The 24,560-nt window shown below is 38.8% G+C and overlaps 1 protein-coding gene across 1 annotated transcript in view; it reads right to left on the reverse strand.

Annotated features, from left to right (window-relative positions):
• Nucleotides 1-5,957: 5,957 nt before the first annotated feature.
• The window catches only part of col21a1 (collagen, type XXI, alpha 1), a 55,154-nt gene continuing 36,551 nt past the window's right edge, over nt 5,958-24,560 (reverse strand). Inside the window, exons 16-28 of the mRNA XM_088934349.1 lie at nt 16,034-16,078; nt 15,339-15,392; nt 14,824-14,877; nt 14,397-14,450; nt 14,212-14,283; nt 11,407-11,442; nt 9,474-9,518; nt 8,776-8,808; nt 8,278-8,424; nt 7,742-7,796; nt 6,805-6,996; nt 6,623-6,700; nt 5,958-6,218 (exon numbers count right to left, since the gene is read on the reverse strand). Coding sequence (XP_088790475.1) covers nt 6,031-6,218; nt 6,623-6,700; nt 6,805-6,996; nt 7,742-7,796; nt 8,278-8,424; nt 8,776-8,808; nt 9,474-9,518; nt 11,407-11,442; nt 14,212-14,283; nt 14,397-14,450; nt 14,824-14,877; nt 15,339-15,392; nt 16,034-16,078 — 1,053 coding nt within the window. The 3' untranslated portion in view covers nt 5,958-6,030. The remainder of the gene's footprint in view (nt 6,219-6,622; nt 6,701-6,804; nt 6,997-7,741; nt 7,797-8,277; nt 8,425-8,775; nt 8,809-9,473; nt 9,519-11,406; nt 11,443-14,211; nt 14,284-14,396; nt 14,451-14,823; nt 14,878-15,338; nt 15,393-16,033; nt 16,079-24,560) is intronic.

Consider the following 24,560-nt stretch of genomic DNA (forward strand, 5'->3'; position numbering starts at 1 on the left):
ATTTTACTTTGAGCATGCGCAGTGTGGCTTACCTGAAGTACCCCGAAGTTTTTCACCTCTCTAGCTGATCTGCTGTATAATGAATCATACAGCTGAGTGCTGCACTGCGGTGATGGATGAAGTGATATACCACCTGTATGTAAAGCATGTTGGAATCCTTTCGGATGAAAAGCGCTATATACAGTAAATGAAGGGAACAAACCTTCTTGCTATTTTTATTATTTCTAAAATATCTCAACACAAAGGTAAACTGTGGGTACATAGTACAGTATTAAGAGTTGGCAGTATTGCACATGTTAGATGACTCTTTGTTGTTTCAAAAATAGATATACAAAGTAAATAAGAGAATTTTGTTAGAGATCTTTTAATGTTCTCCTGTGTTAAATTTAATTTAACACTAGAGGGCAACCACAAACAGCATCATCTGTACTCAAATAATTACAGTTATTAGTTATACAGAGCACAGTAATGAAGATGGTTTTGAGAAATGCTAATACCCATTTCTAATCTAGTACTGCATCATAGACAGTTTGAAAATGAACTCAGAAATCATTTCCATTGAAGTTTATTGCATGAGAGGGTCATTGTTCTACAACTTGAGTGTTCGGTCAGGTGCCTGAAGATTATTTACACTAAAATCCAGGGAGAGAGTATCCAAGACCAGTCTGCAGAGGGAATATGAAGGGAGCAGAGCCAACAGAGAAACTGTGGATTAGGTTTGCATAAAGACTGATAAAAAAGGCATAATGTTAGGAGTAATGTACTGTAGCAAATGTGTTCTGAATGAATAACTTTTTATCATAATTAATCATAATTATTTTATATATCATAATTGGGATCATTGTACTCTTCATAGATCTCTGTTTTGTTGAAAAAATACTGTAGGCTCTCTCACTCTTTCACTGGACCAATATAGATATGCAGGATTAGAGACCAGCAACATCTGGCAGATAAGGCATAGCGCTCAGCAGCTGAGATGAGAAGCCTCTTAATGTTTTTAACAGGGAAACAGAATTGGCAAAGTCACGTTTAAAGGGATGTCCCATGCTAAAAAAAACACTAATAATAAAACCAATTAAACTGTAGTCTTTATTAATGAGATCAGGAGCTTACAGTATGTTTCAGGGAATAAGTGCTTTTTATGGGATGTTATATTTTCCTCACCTAGTTTGGTAAAAAACCAATAGGGATATCAGAAGCAGAAAATGAAACGGTAGATGTGGCTAAAGATACCTTCCTTTCTCAGTTTGTCAGAATACATACTAGAGGATGGCATGTCTTTAAAATTGTGCATATAGCATCCAAAACAAAGGCTTACCTTTTCAGGCAACAGACTATTGAGGAATGTGTTATACTGACAGAAAGGGACAGAATAGATATGGAATCAACAGAGAAAGAATGATATCTGTTTAAACATATTCTGCTTGAAACACAGAACAGATTTATCCCAAAATAAAAAACAATCCTAGACAAGAGAGACAAGAAAGTAGTGGCCAAAAGTTGCTAGATGTATTAATAAACTAACATATACGGAGAAAGAAAGCATTAAAGCAATCACCCCATCATGTGATCCCTCCTACTCCTACTCCATCTTCCCCTGCCCTCCTCGGCCTATCCATCACAGCTGACCAGGTCAGAAGGGAGTTGAGGAGACTCCATGCAGGGAAGGCAGCAGGTCCTGATGGTGTCAGCTCCAGGGTGCTAAAGATCTGTGCGGACCAACTGGGTTCAGTGCTACAGTACATCTTCAACCTCAGCCTGAGATTATAAAAGGTTCCGATGCTCTGGAAGACAACTTGCCTGGTGCCAGTACCCAAAAAGGGGCACCCTAAAGTCTTGAATGACTACAGACCAGTGGCACTGACATCACACCTAATGAAAACTCTGGAAAGGCTTGTACTGGACCACCTCAGAACCCTGGTGAGTACAGCACTGGACCCCCTGCAGTTCGCCTACCGGTCACACTTGGGAGTGGAGGATGCAGTCATCTATCTGCTACACAGAGCTAACTCTCATCTGGAGAAGACGGGGAGCATTGTGAGAGTTATGTTCTTTGACTTCTCCAGTGCCTTTAACACCATCCATCCACCTTTACTGAGAGATAAGCTAAGGGCGGCGCAGGTGGACACTCCCCTGCTGTCCTGGATTATAGACTATCTGACCTGCAGGCCACAGTATGTACGGCTACAGAACTGTGTGTCCGAACAGATTGTTAGCAGTACTGGGGCTCCACAGGGGACTGTCCCTGCTCCATTCCTGTTCACCTTTTACACCTCTGACTTCAGGTAGAACTCTGAGACATGTCATCTGCAGTTTTCGGATGACTCTGCAATTGTGGGGTGTATTAGTGAAGGGAGGGAGGAGGAATATACAGTAGGAGCTTGATTACCAACTTTGTGGAGTGGTGTCATCTTAACCATCTCCAGCTTAACACCAGCAAGACCAAAGAAATGATCTTCGACTTTCGAAGGAATAAGTCTCTGCTGAACCCTGTTTCCATCCAGGGTGAGGACATAGTGGCGTACATTCCTACAAGTACTTAGGGGTACACCTGGATGATAATCTGGAGTGGTCTCGTAACACTGACACCCTGTACAAGAAAGGTCAGAGCCAACTCTATTTTCTTAGGAGACTCAGGTCCTTTGGTGTGGGTGGAACACTGCTACACATTTTTTATGAATCAGTGGTGGCGGCGGCCATCTTCTACGCTGTTGTGTGCTGGGGCAGCAGCATCATGACAAAAGATGAAAATAGGCTCAATAAACTCATCAAGAAGGCTGGCACTGTGTTGGAGATGAGCCTTGACCCCATGGAGGTGGTGGCTGAGAGGAGAATGCTGACCAAGCTCACAGCCATCATGAACAACACCTCTCATCTGCTTCATGGGACTGTTACTGGGCAGCGGAGCACATTTAGCAATAGACTGCTCCAGCTACGGTGTTCAAGGGAACGTTTCTGCAGGTCTTTCGTATAACGCTGCCCTAGGCTAGGACTGTTAGCCCTTCATTTGCTCGTCTATGGACAGCATGTTTGCTCCATTGTACTTTTTGGACAATCAGTCTGTATAAACCTATGCACATTTTGCACATATTTTATTGTTTTTACAGTGACTATGATCATCACATTTTGCACACACCTATGTATTTATTTATTTTTTATTTATTTATTTTTAATTATTTTGTTGTCTTTTGTTTTATAACTATTCTGATGTCTGTTTTTGCTTGTCTTGGGCTGGACTGCTGTAACACATCAATTTCCCTACGGGATTAATAAAGTATTATCTATCTATCTATTAAGAAGATCCATGTCTATGAAATTTAAATTAGAGCTGAGAGTCAGCTTAAATGTGCACTAAATATGATATTATTATGATAAAATAATAAATAAAAATAATGCCTTAATGGCTGATTGAACTGCATTTTCTCAACATCTCAGATGTGCCAGTTGTGTGGCAATTTAGCTTTAGGGAGATAATTTTAAGCATATTATTGTGATTCAATGACATATGCTCATTACTGTAGGCTGGTAATAGTTTATATTTGATGTCCTCATAAACTAACCTTATTTCTGTTCTACGCTTTAACCTCACAATAGCCCTAGCCTCAGTCTTAACTTTGACTCTATTTCTAACCTTAACAATTGTCTTACCTTAAGCCTAACATTAACCATAAGTGTTACAGTTGGAATTAAAGAAGGTTCAGTGTTTGGTTACTTACATTTACATGATGACAATTTTGCCTGAGCTAGAATTTCAGGTATGTAATGCATGGTTATAGTAGTTACCTTGTATCAGACTTTAGTATTGGAGAAATGTTTCTCCCGATATAATACAGAATGTCCAATATTATTTTCTTTTCTAAGGCAATAGGTCATTGTAACCCAGTGTATTTGTTCCTGTATTATATATATATATGACTTAGCTGTGAAGATTAAGGCTGTCCTGCAATGCAGTGAAGCTCTACACTGTAGTGAAAGTGACTTTCTACAGTCCTGGGATGGTTAAATAAAACCACAGACTTCATAAAAAAAGTATTTATTAAAGATATCAAAGGCCCATACAAAAACTTAATAGAAAAAAAACATAGTATTAAAGTTAGACATTGCAACAGAAAAAGTCACTCATAGACACAGTGCCATTGCATATAATAATTGATTTAGTTTTCTATAAATAAGAAAATTTGTTATAGTGATGAAAGGTACTGTTTTTCATGGCACTGGCAATGACGTATAGCAAGAATTATATTTTGCTGATTTTTGGTTAAATCAGGACATGGCTGCAAAAGTACCAATTTGTATTCTTTTCAGTATAATTAGGATTCAGATTTTCTTGTTTTAAAAGCAATTTTCTTGTTTTAACAGGCATCTATAAAAATACAGCTATTTTCTCCCTAGTTTTTAGTCATAAATAGGCTTACATTGTAAAAGTACTATAAAGGCAATCATAAATACAAACTTCAGCAACCATTTACTGTATTAAAGTAGCTTTTGAACTTGACTAGACATGAACTCTGCCATGGCACTGTTCTATGGCTTAATATTCACAGAGTTAAGCTTATGAAAGGCATGGGTTTCCTACAGTCACAGGATGTACCAGGACATGGAAGACATCTCTTCAGGCTGAAGTGGAATGTGTAAGAACTGTTATGATGTTTGCATCAAAATTAACAATGATGATAATAACAATCTCACAGGGGTCATAGTTTAGACATGAAATTGCAAGAAATACTCAATGCATTTGATTCCAAGAACCGTGTGTGAGATATAAGAAATGCCAGCTGAGAAGAAGAATTTATTTTCAGATCTGTAGGAAAGCAACTTAAAAAATGGTCTATCAGAATTGTTAAGTTTAGAATCCCAGTGCTTAGTTCTTTGTTTTGCCTACATGCATTTCATTGCCAAACAACAGTGTAGTTTTTTTAGGTTTTGTGTGTCAAAAAGACACATATTTTACCTGCACTTATTAACTTCAGACCTTGTTGAAGCTTAGGCAAAAGAAAATGTCATTGTCACAGACTAGAGTACACCAACAGTAATGGACTATTTCTACAGTATGTGTTGTGATTGATGCATTTTGCATAATCATCCTTACACTGTCTCATTTAATCTGTCACCAGTAGTAAGTGATTTGAGATGCTACCACTGAAGAATATGGTGCCTATTTTATCTTCTATGCTATCTATGCTACTGTAGAAGGATTTAGGAGATGCTACAAAAAAGCTCAATAATAAAACAGACAATATAATGATGGCTCACATAACTCTGAAGAAACACCCAAACGATTCTAAGATATACTGTAGCTGTATTAAACTGACATATACTTCCCATTCACTTTATCTGGGTATAGTGGATTTGTGTGGCTCGGAACAAAAGGTGCAGGGAAGCTGATGTTCGGATGCAACAAGTTAGCTCAAACTAAATGCATGTTTGACAGAGCTGTTCAGCAAATGACTTATTAGAAATTCAGAAAGCCACAGTCTAACAGCACTGGGAGAAGCAGAAATAGTGGTCGATCAGAAGAGGTTTATACTGGTAAGCTGCTGTATCAGTCAATGCAATGATGAATGCCTTTATCTCCTAAGCATGTGAAGAGTTAAACAGAGAAGAAATACCTATCTGTGTGCCTGATGCAGCCTCAGGAACTGACATTGACTGTAATAGTTCTTAGTCACATCACCTGATTGTTTAAGGTGTCAGTCTGAGCTCTTGTGCAGCTTTTTATACACTGCAAGTACAGCATGAATGTTATGAATGAGATTGAGCATAGCGATGGATGTTGTATAGGTTTGTATCTGTGTCTTGCTATGAAAATATCCATCATTTATTCTATGTTGCCGCGTGAAATGCACATTAGGTATTTTTCATGTATGCCCGTGCCTCTCTTTAAATACTGTACAAGTGTCTGAAAAGAGGTACTCTTGTCCCAGTTATAGGGAAGAGTGTTAAAACATGATCTTCCTGAGATATGAAAGATTTATTTTCATTAGTTAAGCACCATGTCCAGACTTGCTGGCTGAAGTTTCATCAGATTTTTCAATAATTTGGTCCTTTCCTGAAAGGATCTCTTCCCACCATCACACCATAACACAAAGAGGGGTCGCAGGATCCTGGCTGTCCAGGGGCCCCCGGGCTCCCATGGTGTCCCCGATCTCCAGGATGTCCAGGAAGGCCAGGTTTCCCAGGATAGCCTGGCTTTCCTATCCCAGGAGGACCCATCAGACCTGGAAGTGGAGTGAACACTGGGGTTACTACAGTGACCTTGACATCTCTGCACATATTAGGCTATTTCTTTAATGTTTCTGTTCCATTTTTTATTAGATTATGAGATTTTTATTGTGGTATTATATTATGGGAACAGTGCATTTGCTTAAAGCCGCGATGCCTCACACATTTAATGTGTCACATGAATTCAGCCTTTTCCCCACCAGTTTTATCTTCACTGACTTTGTAAAGAAGAAACCGTGCACAATAAAAATTAATTCCCAAATATTAATGAAATTGAAACAGCTGAATATTTTGCTCTTTTCACAGTTCCCTTCCAGCACGTGAGTGGGAACGAACTCTCCATCCCCAGTTTGTCTAGAGCGCGGCGGAGCGGCGGACAGTCTGACCACAAGTGTCTTACCGGCTGGTCCAGGGGGCCCCTCAGGCCCTGGCTCCCCCCGTCCTGAGTTTCCCTTTTCGCCCTTATCGCCGCGCTCTCCTGCGAACACAGATAGCCAGGAAAACCAGTTAATATTCATCGAGCTGCAAACATACAAGAGCCTTAAGGCCTGCCCCTCGGGTTTGCGATGCGGAGCTTGAGACCTTTAGCGCCAGGAGTGCCGGGAAGCCCAGGTGCTCCCGGACGGCCCTGTGATCCGTCCGTTCCCGGAAGCCCAGGGAGACCCCTGGGGCCCTGCGACCCCGCAGGACCTGGGAGGCCCGGAGAGCCCTCTCTGGTCTGGCACTGGTCACAGCCGCGCATCCGGCCGCTGTGGAGAAGAGAGGGGATCTCCGCTGCAAGCGAGCACACGAGAGAGGACGTCTTGCTTATTGTCAGTTCTCGCTCGCCGGGGTTTTCTGTTCATAAACTTTAAGGCTTTCAATTTAATTTGAAGATATATTAATCTCATTATAAACATTATATATTATAATATTATATAATAATATATGTATATTATTACTGTGCCTATAGAAAGTCCACACACCCTTTCCAAAGTAATACATTTTGTGCCCTAGTAACATGAAGTCAAGGCATATCAGAACAGAATTTATGTTTACATTTATTTACACATTGTAACTTGCAACCTTCAAGTGAAATACAAATTTCAGTGATTTTCAGTGAGGAGCTCATTTAAGAGCATGATACCTCTTTAACAATGCTGGATGTTATAGACTCAGTAACTATAAATGTTCTGGCCAAGGATGGATCATGTTCCTCAAGAGCTGGGAAACACCATGTAGACTTTGCAGACCAAGACCATTTGATTTGTGGGTATGATATTAAAAGCTTTTAAATTCTAATACTGTGAATTGCTGACAGGAATAATAATAATAGTAAGAATAAGAATAATTGCATGAAAGAACATCCCTGAGACTCAAAGCTGTCTCAGTTCTTCCCACCCTGCCTCATGCCCTATGCTTTAAATTTTATTTTTTCCCTCAAATGAAATGTGTTTTCTGTGACACATTTACAACATTAAAACCACAAAGAAGTCCAAGGTCACACAAAAGATAAAAAGGAAATTGTTTTGTTACTTACTTCTTAAGACATCTCTACAAATTTGGCGGATAAATTCTTCTGAAAGCTCTCTCCCCTATTAGAATAAAGTACAGCTGAGACAGGACTGAAGAAACAAACAGATACTGTTTATACTGTAGTATTGTGTAAGTACAGCACATTCAAGCACCGCAAAATCCTCAGTTGCTGAATATTCTAAGGAAGAGGAGTTATGCTGAAATAACTACAAATTACTTCATTGTATAGTGGATGAGTTTATGCACCATATGTAATATTTAAATTAAGTTATATTTAAGGGCAAAACTAAGAACACTTTAAAATATGTTGACGGAGGGAGCTCCCCATGTAAAGTGCCCGTAAACGCCCCTTCCCCTACAGGTGGTGAACATCTCAGACGTGTTATGGAAGTTGCCCTGGAGAATTTCAATGCTTGTCTGTAAAAGAAGCCGACAGGGAGGACCCGAAGCTTTGTGCTGTCTGTGGCGATGCACCTATGCGTGTACAGTACGTGTGTCCCTGTTTTAATCAGACTGTTCAATGGGAAGTCCAGTGCGTACAGGTCGCCCTGCAGGCCCGGGTGGCCCTGATGCTCCCGCAGCTCCATTCGGTCCTCTCGGCCCAGCAGAACCGGGCTGGCCGGGCTGGCCGGGCTCCCCCCGGTGACCAGCTTGACCTCTCAGGCCAGGTTCTCCAGGTGCCCCTTTCTGCATCGAAACAAAACCCGTCTGTTAAACGATGGGTTACCCACGTGCTGGAAATACAGGATATTTTAAACAGCAGGAACTCTATCATTACAACAATTATACTGTATTACTACACTACTAATAAAAAACACTAGACATCAGTAGCCTCTTTTGTTCTCTGTGTGCTGGGTAGCTGCGTAGATGCAATAGAAGTCTGTCTTTTAGCTCAAAACCGTTTTACAGCCTCTTGTACTTTTTTAGTTCCGTAATTAATTCCTTCTTGAGGATTGGAAATACTAGATCCTGAACATAAATCATAAACGCGTGAAATTGCCACTATAGGGCGGCTTATTGAAAAAATAAAACACATACCTCCCCTTTCAATCCAGGTACACCAGATGACCCCTGCAAGTAACGTAATAATCCCCCAAAAAAGGAAAAAGACATAATGTTAATAGTCAATGATAAAAATAAATACAATGAATTATTGTAAAGTGTACATTACATCTTAATGAAAATAAAAAAAATACTTGAAGGTTATCGTCAGGTTTCTACTTGTGTCATCAGGGGAATAGAGTATATTCATAGACGTGAAGTGTTCAACCTACTGTAACACAGGTCCCAGCCCATTCATGACCTTTGGTTGACTGTAACAGCAGCCTGTCACGATCGGAATCGGCTTCACCCCGGCGTCCTGACCGTCTGAGTCTCGGAGCACCTGGCCTCGCTACCCTGGTTTTTTCCCTGTCCCTGTTCTGGATTTTAACCATATTTTGTCTCATCTTGGATGGATCACCCCGTTTTGGACTTTGGACTGCGCCCCGGATTTCCCCCCTGGACTCCTTGGACTTGTCTGCCATGGCCACGCCCCCCAAGCACCAATTCACCGCTGTCACGTCCCCCTGTCATCCCACCCTGATCCTCGTCATCTCCTCCCTGATGTCCTTCTCCACTAGTTCCGTATTATACCGTCTGCACAGGGTTCTGAACTACGCTTCGCGGGAGCAGTGGACCGGCCATCATGAAACTGCCCACTCCCGGGTTCAGAAAAGGTTTCAGAATGTGCTTACCTGGGTCCCTGCTCTTCCTGGGTCTCCCTTTTCTCCCTTTGAGCCCTGAAGAATAAAAGCGCTTTAAACCCAGAGCAGTTCTGTGGGTAGCACACACATACAATTCCTGAGACACCCCACTTCTGCAGTGTGGCAGCCATGATGGCTGGGACAGAAATCAGCAAGCCCTGGCCGAACGTGAAGGCAGGGAATGCTAAGTGAATATGTGCTCCATCTGTGGGAAGTATTTGTTCATAGTTTTTTTATTTTCAGATAATAGTGTAATAAACACAAGACAAAGCATGAGAAAGCACTTCAAAATACCCATGGTACAGAGGATGCATTACTTTTTTTGTTTCTCAGTGCGTTCTTAACTAAAAAATAAGAATGCACCGAGAGAGTTACACAATCACAACCAGAACAATTACAATAATTGTATTAGGGCTACATGAACAGCGGTTGTGCAATGAATTAGATTGGCCTTGGTGTTAGCATTAAAGATGTAACTTATACTCGGTGGTCTCTGGGCAAAGACGTGTGGCGTACCCACACTTGCTACCGTTTCCAAAGACGCAAATTATCTGAATTATTCTCTGGTTTGAAGTCAGTGTTTGCTCAGCATAATTCCAGGAAATAAAGAAAAAACACTTCTGCAAGGACGCAGTAAACCTTGTATTCGATTAGTTGCAGATCAGTTTCTAGTGAATGGAAAATAGCAATCCACAGTCATATTCTCTTAAACAATTCCTTGTGTTTAAAAATTGTCTTAACACATTATGCTAAAATCCATCAGCACAGCTGTTCCTAAATCATTTTTTAAGTAAACAAATTTTGTTTCTTTAGGCTGGGAGTTTGCCATACAGTGCAAATCCATGATGTTCAGGTTCATAACAAAAGTGTACAGAAGAGAAATACACATTCAAATGTAGCAAAATGTCCTGAAAATTAAATATTCTTTTTTTCAGCAAAAAACAGAATTAAAATCAATAGCAGTGTTTTAAAAAAACACATCTCCTTGTTAAAAAAATAGATTTATACAGTTATATCTCTGTAATGCTTCAAAATAAGGAGCAATTAATTCACCATTTATTATAACTTTCATGCTGTTCATCATCCATATACTATCAAACAGGAATGAAACCAAACCTTGCTTACTTATTTGCTTATGCTTACTTATTTGCCATGCCAGAATTAATAGAATTTCACACAGATAATTGTCAGTATCACTTTAAAACACTAAAAAATAAAGTCTCTGCGACCCTCTGTAAAGTCTATCTATTCTATGTTACAAGCTTACAGTATGTCTTTTCTAGCACTGGTGCTATGCAGAAATCTTGTCTTACTGATTGCGTAAACATTTGATCTGCAGGGTACACAGTATGTCAAAGAATCCTAGCTACCAAGTGTGGTGGAAAATATTCTAAAAAAGAGTTTTTAATGTCTTTTTCCGTTGATGCTATGCCAAAGGTTAAAGTGTTTTCCTTTTCAAAGTTAGAGGCACAATATGTTTCTTTTGTTACCTCTGTAATTTTCTGAAGATTTCACCATAAGACTTGTATGGACTCTAAATATGTGGTAAAATGTTTAAAATATACTGAGAGGCATTGGAAACATGACAAATGAGTACCAGCTCTTCTCAATTCATCAGATCATGTGGAAGGTGTTGGTGTAAATACACTTAATTGCAGCAGAGGGGGCTGCAACAGCAAATGACTCCGGATGTAGGCTGTACTGGGGACTGGCCCACAAGAAGTGGACTGGCCCGCAGTTATTCTAACACTGCTATTGTCTGTGCTCTCAGAGGCTGCTTCATTTTGATTCATTAATGATTTGGAAACATTTATTGGGTACCTCCTAGAACATTACCTTAGCATTAGGATGATTGTGGAATGTTGCTATGCAACATTATAGAAATGGTTCACATATTTATGAACAATATGTATGCACAAAATACCTGTCTTCCACTTTCTCCTTCATTTCCTTTGGATCCCTGTAAGTAAAATGTAGTATGAATTGGCAATTAGTATCATAATTAACGGCTACTGTATTTGTAAGGATAAACATATACAATTCATTAATATTAATGATTTTAAAAGTCTGATACAGACCCCTAGACGTAAATTACCTCTGCACACATTTAAATAGAAAATATCTGAAATGCTAAGATCAGTACGAATACTTTACTTGTTTTTTTTTTTTACAACATCTGGGCTACAATACTGAAAAAATTGCAGGGCTTTAAGAGAAAAAAAAAGAGTTTGGGGAAAATTACAAGCCCTTTAACATGTTAATTTGTTTAAGGATGTTGTCACATCCAGTTTTCCTATTATATCATACCGTGATTTACAGTACTGATTTGTTAACTAGTGTTCCATGGATTATGTAATTTAGACAAGGCCCAAAAGAGTGGACTCATGACCACATCGATTTCTAAAGCAGCAGCCTGTCTTACTATATTTATTTTAGATCCAAGCCAGTTTTTATCTGCTCTATATCATGTCTTGGTTTGTGTGCATATCCGATGAATCTTTAAAATCAGTATACTGTAGATACAGTAGATGGATATATGAGTGACAAGGAGAAAAAATGCAAGGAAATAATTCAAATGATATTTCCATGGAATGAGGTGTTTTTAGATCATACCATGACACACACACATAACTCTCCCTATAATCAACATAATTGATTGATTATTCAAAAATCAACAAGACTGTATGAAAAAGTGGCAAAGATTTAGTGATAGTGGATACATGTTGCCTTTTTTAAATTCAAATTTCAAAGAAATGCGACTACTTTTAATATGGTGTTCAATGGTAGTCGAATTTCAATTAAACCTGGTGTAAGATGTCACAGTAGCACCACTGCCAGGATTCTCAGTAGAGTGCAAACTCTCCGCAGCATAAGATTGAGCCAGTGTACAGCAGGTCTGGCTCTTGTATGGCTCTTGGAGGTGTGGCACAGACCACTAGTCGAATCTGGGATTGTACTGCATGTTACACCGGTCCTGTGACACTAATCAGTAAGATTGATTCCTATAAGCTGCTCAACGTGTAAAATAAAAGTGTAACAGGTTTCTCAATATAATTTAAATTCCCGGCAACAAGAAAGCAGTTCTTTGGTGTAGCAGGTTTGGCAGCTGTCTGAGCTGTGTAGATTGGGCATGTGCAGGTGTACTTAAGGCAGTGGTATGAATCAGGGCCAACATGCTAAATTGTGAATCACTGTAGGAATAGATTCAGTGCTGTATATATGCAGACCTTATTGTCCATTACACATTGTACTGTGACTTTAAAGGTCATGCAGTTGTTATTTTTGTGCCCATTTCCTCAACTGCATTCAAGTTCGAATGCCCTCCTATGGTATTTAGTATATTATTATACAGTTATATCTAAAAAAACATGGCCTGCGATGGTGACATTCTTATATACAGTATCTTGAATAATCACTGTATTTTTTTTTCCGAACACAGCTCTGTTAATAAGGGTTAATTTGGAAACTTTTTCATTATTTCATTAATGCATTTCTTGTATGCAAAAGATTTAAGCATGTAAATTTGCCTATTATTCTATTTTCTATTATTTATTGTAGAAGTTTACTGTGGTATACTTGGACAAACAGCTAGCCAACCCTAAATGGCTTTCTGGCTCTACAATTTTATTTAAGAATGTAATTGCTGTTAGTTTTTCCCCTTCCTCATTAAATGTACAAACGAGATTTGGATGGAAAAATGAACTGATCTTTGTTTGTTTGAGATCTTTAACTAGCTAAGAACTGAATTCAGTCATACAGTATATTGTTTAGTATATATACTAAATATAGTACTGTATAGTACTGTTGTATTGCCTCCATGACACCATTCACATGTGTTCTACAGCAAAGTCTTAGAACCTCTTAAAGTAACACAAATGCATCCTCATTTACATCTACACCTGAGAAGGAGAGCACATTACGTGTAAGAACAGTTTGTGCTTGTGTTTAAACTAATGAAAAGATAAATATTAAAGAGCTAAATGAACAAGTCTAATCTGTTCATTGAGCAGTATTCTACACCATTCCTGAAAGTAAAAAGTACTCTACAATTTTCATACAGCTTCAGAAGCAGACTGTAGTAATTATTTAATTGGCTGTAATGGTAAATGTAATTGCTGCTGTTCTTCCCTGTTTTGGGCCAGAAACAATGCTGGATGACTCTGTACATTTTCTTTGAAACTTTTTGTCTTTAAAACAATGTGCAAATATGGAGATTTAAAAATGTTTCAGTTTGAATTGATGCCCGGTTAAGCTTGTTTGTGTTGGAAGAAGGCAGTTCTTCATATTTTAGGTTTGGTTTCAAAATAATATGAGATGAATCATTAAAGTGAGTTGTATCGGTTAACGGAAATTTCAGTCGTACTTTGAGTTTGCCTTTCCAGTGAACTTCTTCTAGTTTTTGAAACTACAGAATTGTGGAGGGAGAGAGCAAGAAGAGATTTAGGAAGTGAGACAGCAGAAAACCCACTGCGATTTCATTACTGTTGTGTATAAAGTGATCTATAATCTGTTAAAGCTCTCACACTGCTCACTACACTAGTTTGTTAACACACTTCCTGTACAGGACTTTTCAACTTAATTAAACATCTCACAAAGGATGACGTGCCATTCATTGTCCTGTGTGCTATTTTCATAATTCTACAGTGCAGGCTCCAAGGTAACCCAATAACATGTACAACAACATGATAATAGACAAAGTATTCAAACCACAAGTGTGGAACATGCATACCTTGCTTCCTTTCATCCCTGGCATTCCTGAATGCCCCGGTTGGCCAGCCATTCCTGGTTCACCTGAGTTTCCCTGAAAGAATATACAGTAGTTGTTCAATCATGTATCCCAACCTCTACTGGATATAACTCACTGTTTACAATACCGTCCGAAGTTCCAACAGTAAATCATACAACATATTGTACCTGTGTCCCAGGAGGTCCTGGCTGTCCCAGCTGCCCCCTTTCACCCTTACTGCCCTGAAAATTGTAAGTAGACAAATTCTAAGGTATCAGCAAAGAACAGTAACACAACTTTGTTCAGAAGCAATCGAGATGAATTTATGGCGATACCAAACTTCATCTTCTGAAATCCATCAACACTGACTGAGATTAAAATGATATAAACCCACTATGTGCCTTCTTGTTGATTAATTTCAGATTTTTCATTTTCCCTTTTAATGGGAATGAAAACCATATCCAAAAAAAAATAGAAAAATATTTTGTGGAAAATTAGTAGCAGAGGAAAACCCCAGAAGGCACTGTTATTTTCCCACATCCACCTCAAGCACAGGCCCAGCTGCCGGCTGCCAGGTGAGTTTGTTGCTTATTTGTTTAAAAAAATCATGTTTACCTTTAATCCTGGTAATCCTGGTGAGCCGGGTGCACCAGATAACCCCATCTCTCCCTTTAAAGATTGAGTCAGGTGACACATGAATATTTCTCTCAGACCAAAATACTGAAGTAAACTAGCCATAGAATTTCCTTTTTCATCTTTACAAATGCTACTGTAAATACCATTTAGATAAAGTGGATTTTATCTGAGCTGGTCTAGCCTCCCTAAGATTCCTGCATGATTTAAGTAGCGAAGTAATTTCTCAGTTCTCTATCACATTTGCTGTGGAGTGGGGTTGCTAGTGCAGAATGGCTGCTGCGTGTCACACATGTAGGAGCTGTACCTCGCTGTCTTATCTGTAAAGCACTTTCGGAGCCTTCAGGATGAAGAGCAGAATGTAAATTCAAGGGACTGATCTGAGAAACAGACTGAGTTGGCAGTCCTTAAGTGTGTGATTGGTCAAAATACACTGCTGCGTGTCTTCTATTAATGAAAGTCACGAGCTTGTTTTTAGAAAAAAACAGTAAACTCACAGGCAATCCAGCAGACCCCTTTGCTCCCTTTTCACCTTGTATTCCATCATCACCCTGCATTTAGGGTGAAGAAGAATGTAAGGAATTAATTATTGACTTAAGAGTCATCCTTTGCAGGCCAGATGACCACCCAGGGACTAGTTCACGTCCATGTACAATAGTTTCCACTTCTGTCGTCTGCTTTGTGTTTCACTGTGGATTCAGCAGAGGTGCATTGGGTTGATTATGACAATACCTTTGAGGCCTTTGAATTCCTTGAGTCGGGTCCCCTCTTACTTTTCTCTGTTAAAGACTAATAACACTTATCTTTTTTTAGAGTTCATGACAAACACGGGTCTCCTGGACCTGCTGTGTTGTGGATTGTGCACACAAGTATCCCAAAGCGAACACTATGAGGTTGGAATACAGTAATTATGATGTAATCTAGAATTGCAATATTTTCTGGCCCAAATTATACTATTCACCATTTTACTTACAACCTTAATATTTACTTCTCCCTGTGCTTACTGGTAGGCTTAATATTATATGACCACAAAATAGAAAATTCTGTGGTACACTCAACCAAATTAAAAAAATAACAAAAATGTAATAAAATAACTGAACTTGAATCAAAAGTTAAATGGAACAGTGATAGACATTATACCAAATTTAAATTAGTGCAATTTTAACTAAAAACATTTTAAAAATACACAAACCTTAGGTCCTCTTATACCATCATTTCCTGGCAAACCAGGGTGACCCTGAAAAAATATAAAATATACTAGTTACTGCATTATCAAAAGACATGAAGACATAATGTATACAATTCTTTGTGTACGTACAGATGATATGCAAAGGTTAACTTTTGTTTCATTGCAGAATTATTTTTTTTCTAAATAACTATTTGGCCATCTGGATTCATTTAAATTTGCATTATTATATTGTGTAACAATAAACAGTCTAATGTGTTACAGACAATTACACAACTCTTGCTAAATATTATGTTATGCCAAGCAGGTATTTCAATTGAACCTCCAAGGACACTGAAGGTGAAACAGTTCAGTTTCCTTACATTCCTGGTGATATTTTAATGTAAACCTATAGAGTTCACACAGACTTACAGTAAATGGGAAATATTGTGGCACACAGGATTAGCACAGGGCTATTGTCTGGTATACCCAACTGCACCAAAATATCCAGTTGGCAAAATGCCTCTGTGCTCATAACAAAAACAAAAAAGCACAAGCAAGTAACTCAATTTTTAGCATCTTTACATTGGCTCCTAGTTTATTATAGGATGGATATTAAAGTTATATTTCTGACCTAGAAATCAATTAAAGGTCTAGGTCCCCTGTTAAGAAAAGTACTAACAACACACACACCAAGCAGAGTGTTCTCTTCCAAGGACAGCAGTTAGCTAGCAATCCCAAGAATCTCTAAAACAGCTGTTTAGTTACACAGCACAGCCTTTAGTTACAGGGCACCTGATTGTGGAATGACTTCAGAGATGTGTTTTACAAGCTCATTCCACAATTCATCTCTCATGCCCAAACAGTCTTAGCCTTTTAATCAAGGCCTCAAGACCTATTTCTTTAGTCTCCGATTTCCTTATAATCCGTATTAAACTCCCTACAGTATAGTATATTGTAATAGGGCTGTCAATTTTTAAAAGGTAACACAGTTTTTAATCTTTTTTCTTCAGTCCGATCCCAGTGCTGAAATCCCACACCATGCATACATGTCCTGACACCTTTCCTCTCTGTTCAACGGTCAACTGTTGCTATAGAAATCTGTGAAGTGTTGCGAAAGGCACGATAGTAAATAAAAACCTAACTGTATGGGTGAATACGTGAAAGCTGGTGAAAAGCTGGTATTTTTTTCATTAGATGGTTTTGTTTTGGGTTGTTTTTCACAAGACGTTTCCACCATGGTTTATCACTATGTGGTGAGCTCCTAGCCTTCCTGTTTCTAAACCCAGCAACTAGGCCTCAAGGTGAAACACTGAAGAAGCAGCAGGAATAATAACTCAAATATATGTCCCACTGAACTGTTGTGGTTGGATCTGAAGGAATCTGTGGCTGCCAGGAAATTCACAAGTTTAACAGCTTGTTTCAAAGGAATAAGGGCAGGGGGTGGGGGGGAGAGAGAGAGCCTCAGCATACATCTCATCCAAATGTTTGCAAGCTGTAACAGAAACCAAAGTTTGGACATTTTTGTGTGTTTTTTTTTCATTTTTAAAATGTGACTCCACTAAAATAAATGTGAGCATTTTATCGTTGCATTGCTGTATTAATCTTTCACTACAGAATGGGATTTGCCCTTTGTCATATCAATCATTTAACTCGGTGCAACGCTTTGCCTGGAGCAGTGAACAGTATAATAACAGTCAACCACTGGGCACAGAGGAGAGCAAAACAAAAACTCTCAGCAGGAGAAAACAAACCCCTGGGGACCCCAGGCTCAGTGCTTCCCCCCTCCAGGCACAGTGTACTGTACATGACAAAGTACTTATTTTACTTAGTTATGCAGAAGGCAAACACACATTCTCTGTGACTGGTTGCACCTCATAAATCTTGATTTTGTTCATCAGCTCAACCAATCAGTTTTTGTTTTATGGATCTTCAAAGCCGAATGCCCTCTCCAGACGCCTTGCACTCTGATGCCTCAGTTAGACTGAAGCTGCTATCTCATGCGCAGCTCTGAATTCTCAAAGGGAAGCCTGAACTTCTGGATATCATCACAGTTTGGAATCCATGCCAGTTTCCACCAAGTGGAAATGAGAGCAAAAACGCTATGGAAGAATTAATAGTACACTGGCTTTGTAAGAAGTGAAGTAATTTATTTAGGAAATCCTCTGTAAGGTTAACCTGATTCATGAAAAGCTGCACAGCCAGGGTTGGGTTTTGAGCATGTTGGCTGAACCTCAATAACATTCATATCTTAAAGCCTCGATTTAATGTATGCACCAATGTGACATAGAGTAATAGAAAACCGTGGACTGTACCTTCTAAAAACTTACTTTTACTATGTGTGTATATTTATGGATTGGGAAATGCAGGTGTACAAGGTATTTTTATGAATAAAACTATGTTAGAAACATTTGAAAAGATTTACTGAATGCATTAACTCTATAGCATAACTGTAAGACATAACTATATATCTTTGTAAATTTCTACACTTATTCATTTCCTCTAAATATGTTGAAATATATATATATGAAATATGTATATTGAACTATCGCAAATGCTCTGAATGTTTAAGCAAGCTTTTCCAAATTAACTTCATTGTCGCTGGATATTATAGGGTCTGAATGCACAAATGAAAGAGTTATTTCCATGGCATCATGATAATTCAGATTGCACAAAAATGTCTAAATAGAAAAAACACTATTTTTGCAGTATCATTGAAGGAAACAACATTGCATTTTGTTCTTAAATCTGATGTGTACATGATGAATGAATATAATCACCAAATTCTGTTTGGTTGCAAAACAATGAGAATAACTTTAAAACCCACAAATGTGACAAAGGTACTAAAGATTGTGATAAAAAAGTTAGCAGTGTGCTTTTCTAATTTCATGTACAACGTAAGCAATGATTTCAAACATAACTTAATATCTTTAAGTGTTTGAAGAATTAACAGAATGTCCTTTGCAAGACACTGTCACCAATTTCCTCTTGTTCTGTAATCCTAAAGAATCAGTGCTCTAATCAGTAAGTGAATAAACTAGATGACCCTTTTAGATCCCCACCCACCTCCATGTAAAATTTCACTGCTGGCTGTGAAAGTCAAACTTATTTCTGAACTGCTGTATTACCAAAACTGTAGGACTCTTTGTTCAATATGTGAGAAGTGCTCAAAGACACTGCGTTGTACAAGCCTTGGCCGGGGGAAATTGGAGGCATAACAAAGCTGTTGCAAAATCAGCTTGAATCAGGATCTAAACCACTGTAAAATATGTCAAAGCTGGGCTATATAACTCTTTAATAGCAGATTGTAGAAACAACAGAAGCAGGCACAAGATGAGATAAAAACGTACCACCACTTTAAACTAAAGTCAGTTTTTCTTTCAAGTGAGTGACTGTCTGATTTCTACACTGAGGAATTTTTTAGTGATAATTGTTCAGAGTGATAAGTGTTTCCAGAGGGCTTACACTTATCTGGAAATAAAGTGCAGTGTCCAAAACTCTGAAACAACACTTTTTTCTAATACTGAGGAGGAGGACAGGGAGGAGAAGCATGCTGTATTGGAGCCCACAGAGTGCTATGAATAAAAAATTAGATGAGTCAATGTTAATGAGAAACATTGGGAGGTGTTTAAAATGCTTTAGGATGTCTTCCACGAACAAATTTATGAACTGTTGCCAGATTGTCTGGAAAATTGCTTTAAGAAAAGGGAAAAAGCTTAATAAGCACCAGGTGTTGGATTTATGAATGTCTAAAGCCATGTCACATTTATAAAAAATTAGAAAGGAAAGACAAAAAAGTCAACTACTACACTTAATGATACAACCTATCTAGAAAGATGATTTCTGGAAATTTATGATAGTGCAACATCTGTTCTCCTGCAAAGATTATAACTCTCAAGAACTACAATGATTTGCTCTTCCTAAACCTGCTTTACCAAAACAGTTACTCCACCACAATGATCTTTCTACAGTTTGGAACTGCAAGAGGATAGTTATTTTAATTTCTTAATTAATTATACTGTATCTCCTTGCAATTTTTTTAATTGAATCTTTTTGGCAAACTAACATCCTCTTGCCTTCTCAATTCAGCTTTTTTAATATGCAGAACATATCCATGTATTTAAAAAGTCAGTTTTTATAATCTCTCCACTGATCAAGATCAAAACGTAAAAAGAATATGTGCTTTATAGAGATTGTGAAGACACTGAAAAAATAATGCTCTTGTCTTCAGACATACTGTAGAGCAGTAAGCGTATGGGCCAAGTCACAACCTAAAGCAGATACAGTGCAGGAACAATATTATATCAGACAACACATTCTTGATTGGGAATCTGTTGTCTCTGAAGTATTTCAGAAGAATAATAGGCACATTCACAAAAAATGAAATAGTTCTTAATTAACATAGGCTGTATGATTTTTCCTCATTAGTCTGAGCTGTTTTAACTCCTTTTTGATTGTTACAGCAATGGCTTATAAAGTTAAAATATAAAAGACAAATCTTGTCTGCCCTGCCACTAGTATTAGATAACTGCAGACTTAACTTAACACCAGAAACTACCGTTTCTATCCCTAGTCTACAACAACATTATCTCAAAGTAACAACAAATTCCTGTTAATTAAACAACCTATTTAATAAGCTTTCATACAGAATTTGTCAGTAAAATTATTTCTAAGAATGTGGAATTTTTATCTAATTAATAATAATCTAATTAGTTATTAAAATGATCATTTTAGTGTTTTGGAGGCAGCAGAGTTTTAATAGAACTTTTTAGGCCTGACAAGTTATACTGGGACTAAATATATTTGAGAGTGGGAAGAAACCCCTATTATAAAGTACTTGACAAGTTTGTTTCTTTTTTTTAGTTGGTAAGAAATATATAATAAAAACACTTGGCAGTTTCCTGTATGAAAAATACAGATTATTGTACAAAATTAAAGTTAGACTCAGATTTAAAAAGGGAAGACAAAGATACAGTATGTAATCAGTGAACATCAAGAGCTTGGAACTATTCCATTCTTCTGCTACAGTATATATAGTGGCCATCTGTGAAAATTGATTTTTTTTGTCAGAAAACACATGTGAAAATGTCTATGGAATTATTGGTAGTTTCTGTCTTCTCCTTTTTGGGAAAGAAATGGACAAACTGCTCAGGTTTGTTGGGGAAAATGCCAGTAAGAAAATAAATAAAAAGCAGATCAAAAAGGCACAACTCCCTGAGACCATGAAAGGAAGAATGTAAAAGGCATCCCCTCCCCCTTACAAGTGTTATTCTTGCTAAAAACTAAAATAAAATCTCTGTCTGTGTTACAGTGATATTCTTGGCAGCAGCTGACGTTTTCAAATACCGAGTTATGATACCTCCAGCTGTCCCATCAGTCTCTGTTTTCTGGAGGGCTTCTGAAGCAGTGAGGCCTGTGTTATTAAATGAAGAATGAAAAGTCCTCCAGCAGACGGACTAAGAATTATAATTCTACTTCCGTGGTAGAATTCCACAGAACAAAGAATAATGTGTAAATTGACATTCTACCCTGCATGTCTACGTTACAGGTGCATATGTATATTCTAAATGTCAGAAGTCAGAACTAGATAGATTTTTATGCTCTCCTAGTTTGCAGTATGCAACTGGCAATAGTTTAACACTTATGCTAGCAGGGGTGAAAGAGTGTTCACACTTTCCTCAGGAACAGGAATTGGCCTTTCTGCAAGCGTCAGGCTTATAGGAGAGGTAGCACCAACTGGGCGAGCGATGAGGCTCTCGCTGTCAGCTCGCCACAGCCCAGCAAGCCCCAGCAGAGGATATCGTGAACTGTACAGTACGTCATGCCCACGGGGGCGCTGGTGACTGGTCCAGCACACACACGCAGGACAGCACTAGCCAGCACTGCTACAACATGCTTGGGCAGATCTTCACAGCTGGCGACTAATTAGTCTATTATTTAATTATTGTCTCATTATTAGTTCCATTTCCCTTAATTATCTATCCCCTCCCCCCAAAATAGTAGTCAAGGTCAATGCCCTCCTGCAATGGGTGTACTTTTTAATATCATTAATTATCTTTGAAACTACACATAGTACAGACCTGGTAGAGGTCTTGAATTAAAGATGTACCCCTTGGACATCCTGTCTGAACCTTTTCTTTATGTATTTCTCAGTACACACTCCAGAAAGAAATACCTTTTCTCTATGTCTTCCTTCAAAAGTCTGTATCTCAAGTTGTGGGACACTTAGGATGTGAATTTCTTTTTCTAGGTCTTCTCTAAAATGTCTGTTTTTTTTAAAAAAAACGTTTAGAAGTGATTGAACAAGTCTAAAAAATCCGCATGATTTTTTACGAAGAATGGACATGAACTGGTTTTCTCAAAGTTCCAAAAACTTTTTTTTTTGCATTTTTGTGGCATTATACAGAATACCTGGCTTATACGTTACTCATAACAATCAGGTTTAGTAAAATTAAAAAAAAAACTACGAATGCACTGGAAAGAGAGGACAGTTTATGTCTCTGAATGGTCAGAAGACGCTGAATGACTGCTACTTTAACCTGTCGGATGAGCCTGTTGTCTAGAGCCGGTCGATTTGAATTTATGAGACGCAGTGAAAACAAATGGGGATTCGACAGCCATCTTTGCTGCAGGATGTTTTGTTTTTATGAACTTCGTGAATTTGCATAGTCAAATGGATGCACTTTCTCAAGGTAAGGTAAAATGTATGTATTTGAGCGAATTTTTGCTTTTATTTTGCTGGAAAAGCGGTACATTATAGATATTTTTTCCTACTTCCTTAAACTGAAACGCGAGATGAATTCAAATGAAGATGGAGGTTCATTTGCTTTATTCTGATGTATCTGTTTACTGAAAAGCCCAGGTTGGCTTTTTCTGATATACAGTGTAGTATGTGATGTTGTGTTTTGGTTTTGCTGGTAAAATATACTGTATTATTCAACCGGTGCGCCGCTTCTGTCTAAAGTACTGTTGATTGTTCATCACAAAATAGTTTCACTGCAGTGAAAACAAACCTAACGGTCGTGTTTCGGGGATATTGGAGATCAGTTGTATTTGCAATAGTTTGTGAAACGATTACAAATATGTTTTTGGTAACGAAAAGTGTAGCGTTGAAAGGAAATAGACAAGCCTCCCCGTTGCCTGAGACCTGCTCATCAGACGCGGCTGTTTTTCACCTTCCTTCGCGATTACACTGTATATACGTGAATGCACAGCACCCTGGATGTGCCCAGACAGTTGTGTGCCACCTCTTAGCTCACGATGATCATCCTCCTTCTCTCCCCTTTCTGCCCTGCTACATTACCAGGCTTACAACCCCCCCATGCATTTGACCAACAGGTGTGTTTTCCCCATGGGTGAGAGAGCATTAGTCTGCACTGCATGATGGCTCCCCATTCAAGGCCGCACTGCCCCAGTAGCAGTCATGACCGCTTCCCTCTCTGCAGTCTGCCCACAGCTGGCGTCCAGTCGGTGCCTCTCCTCCCCCGGGCAGCCACCTGCAGCCCAGGTGGAGGCCTCCACAAGCGTACAGTAACTCCGATCTTACCCAGTTGCCCTCGAGGACAGTCGATTTGGCTGCTAGTTTGGAGATTCAAGTAGGAATCGATCTTCACTCGTTCACTTGTACCGGTCGGACCAGACAAGCCAGGGCACGTGCGTTCAAGCTTGATTCGACGCGATTCCACCATGGGGCCTGGCAGCTGATTTCTTAGCATCATTCCCTTTCTCTGTCACTCCGTTCAGTCACTGACGCGCTACGGCAAGAGGCTTCTTGCTGCTGGTTCCTACACCACTTCCACATCAGGTTAACGACACCCGAGCACAGCCCCATAGCTGTTGGTTACTTCCTCCATCGACCGCGGCACCATGCGGACTCCAAGCTCTACCACCCAGCCCTGCATCCCCGTTCTTCCGAGCCCTTGTGTAGCTGGACCCTTCGGCTCAACCACCGGGCCAAAGAGTCAGGCCGTTGACAGACTCTGCACTCATGCTATGGGGTTCCTGTGATCTCTTGCTGGGGGTTGTTGTTCACAAGGTTCCTGTCAGGCTGTCTTCTCAGCCAGGGGACATAAAACAAATCAACACTCTGTCCCTATACAGCAATTCCTGTGTCTCGTCACGTCAGAGTTTGAATGAACTACTGAATTTCATTAAACGCCTTAAATATTGCAAACTGCACAACAGATCATAGGTCATTCATTTAAGTTGTATCAGAAAATATTTAACTTAGCAGACATAAAAAGTAAAGTATACACTGCAGAAACTTTTTTCCTAGGTGGTACATGAATTTGGTATTCTGATTACAAAGCTATTAAAGGGAATAACGCAGAACAGTCACAATGGCACACTTTCCTCTTTACACTTTAGAGTGTGTTAATGTGTTTTAATATGGTCTGACTGCCATTGGTCTGGAGGCTATTGGAAATCGTACTGCTGAATAGAGCATTATTGTTCTGCAGCCTTTATGGAAGTGGACTAATGGGAAATGCATCAATTTTTTTATTTTGTTTTTGAACTCCTGAAAAAATGGAACCATATGAAAAATCCATCAGAT

This window comes from Atractosteus spatula, chromosome 15 (assembly GCF_055471065.1).
Source record: "Atractosteus spatula isolate fAtrSpa1 chromosome 15, fAtrSpa1.hap1, whole genome shotgun sequence".
Classification (NCBI taxonomy): Eukaryota; Metazoa; Chordata; class Actinopteri; order Semionotiformes; family Lepisosteidae; genus Atractosteus; species Atractosteus spatula.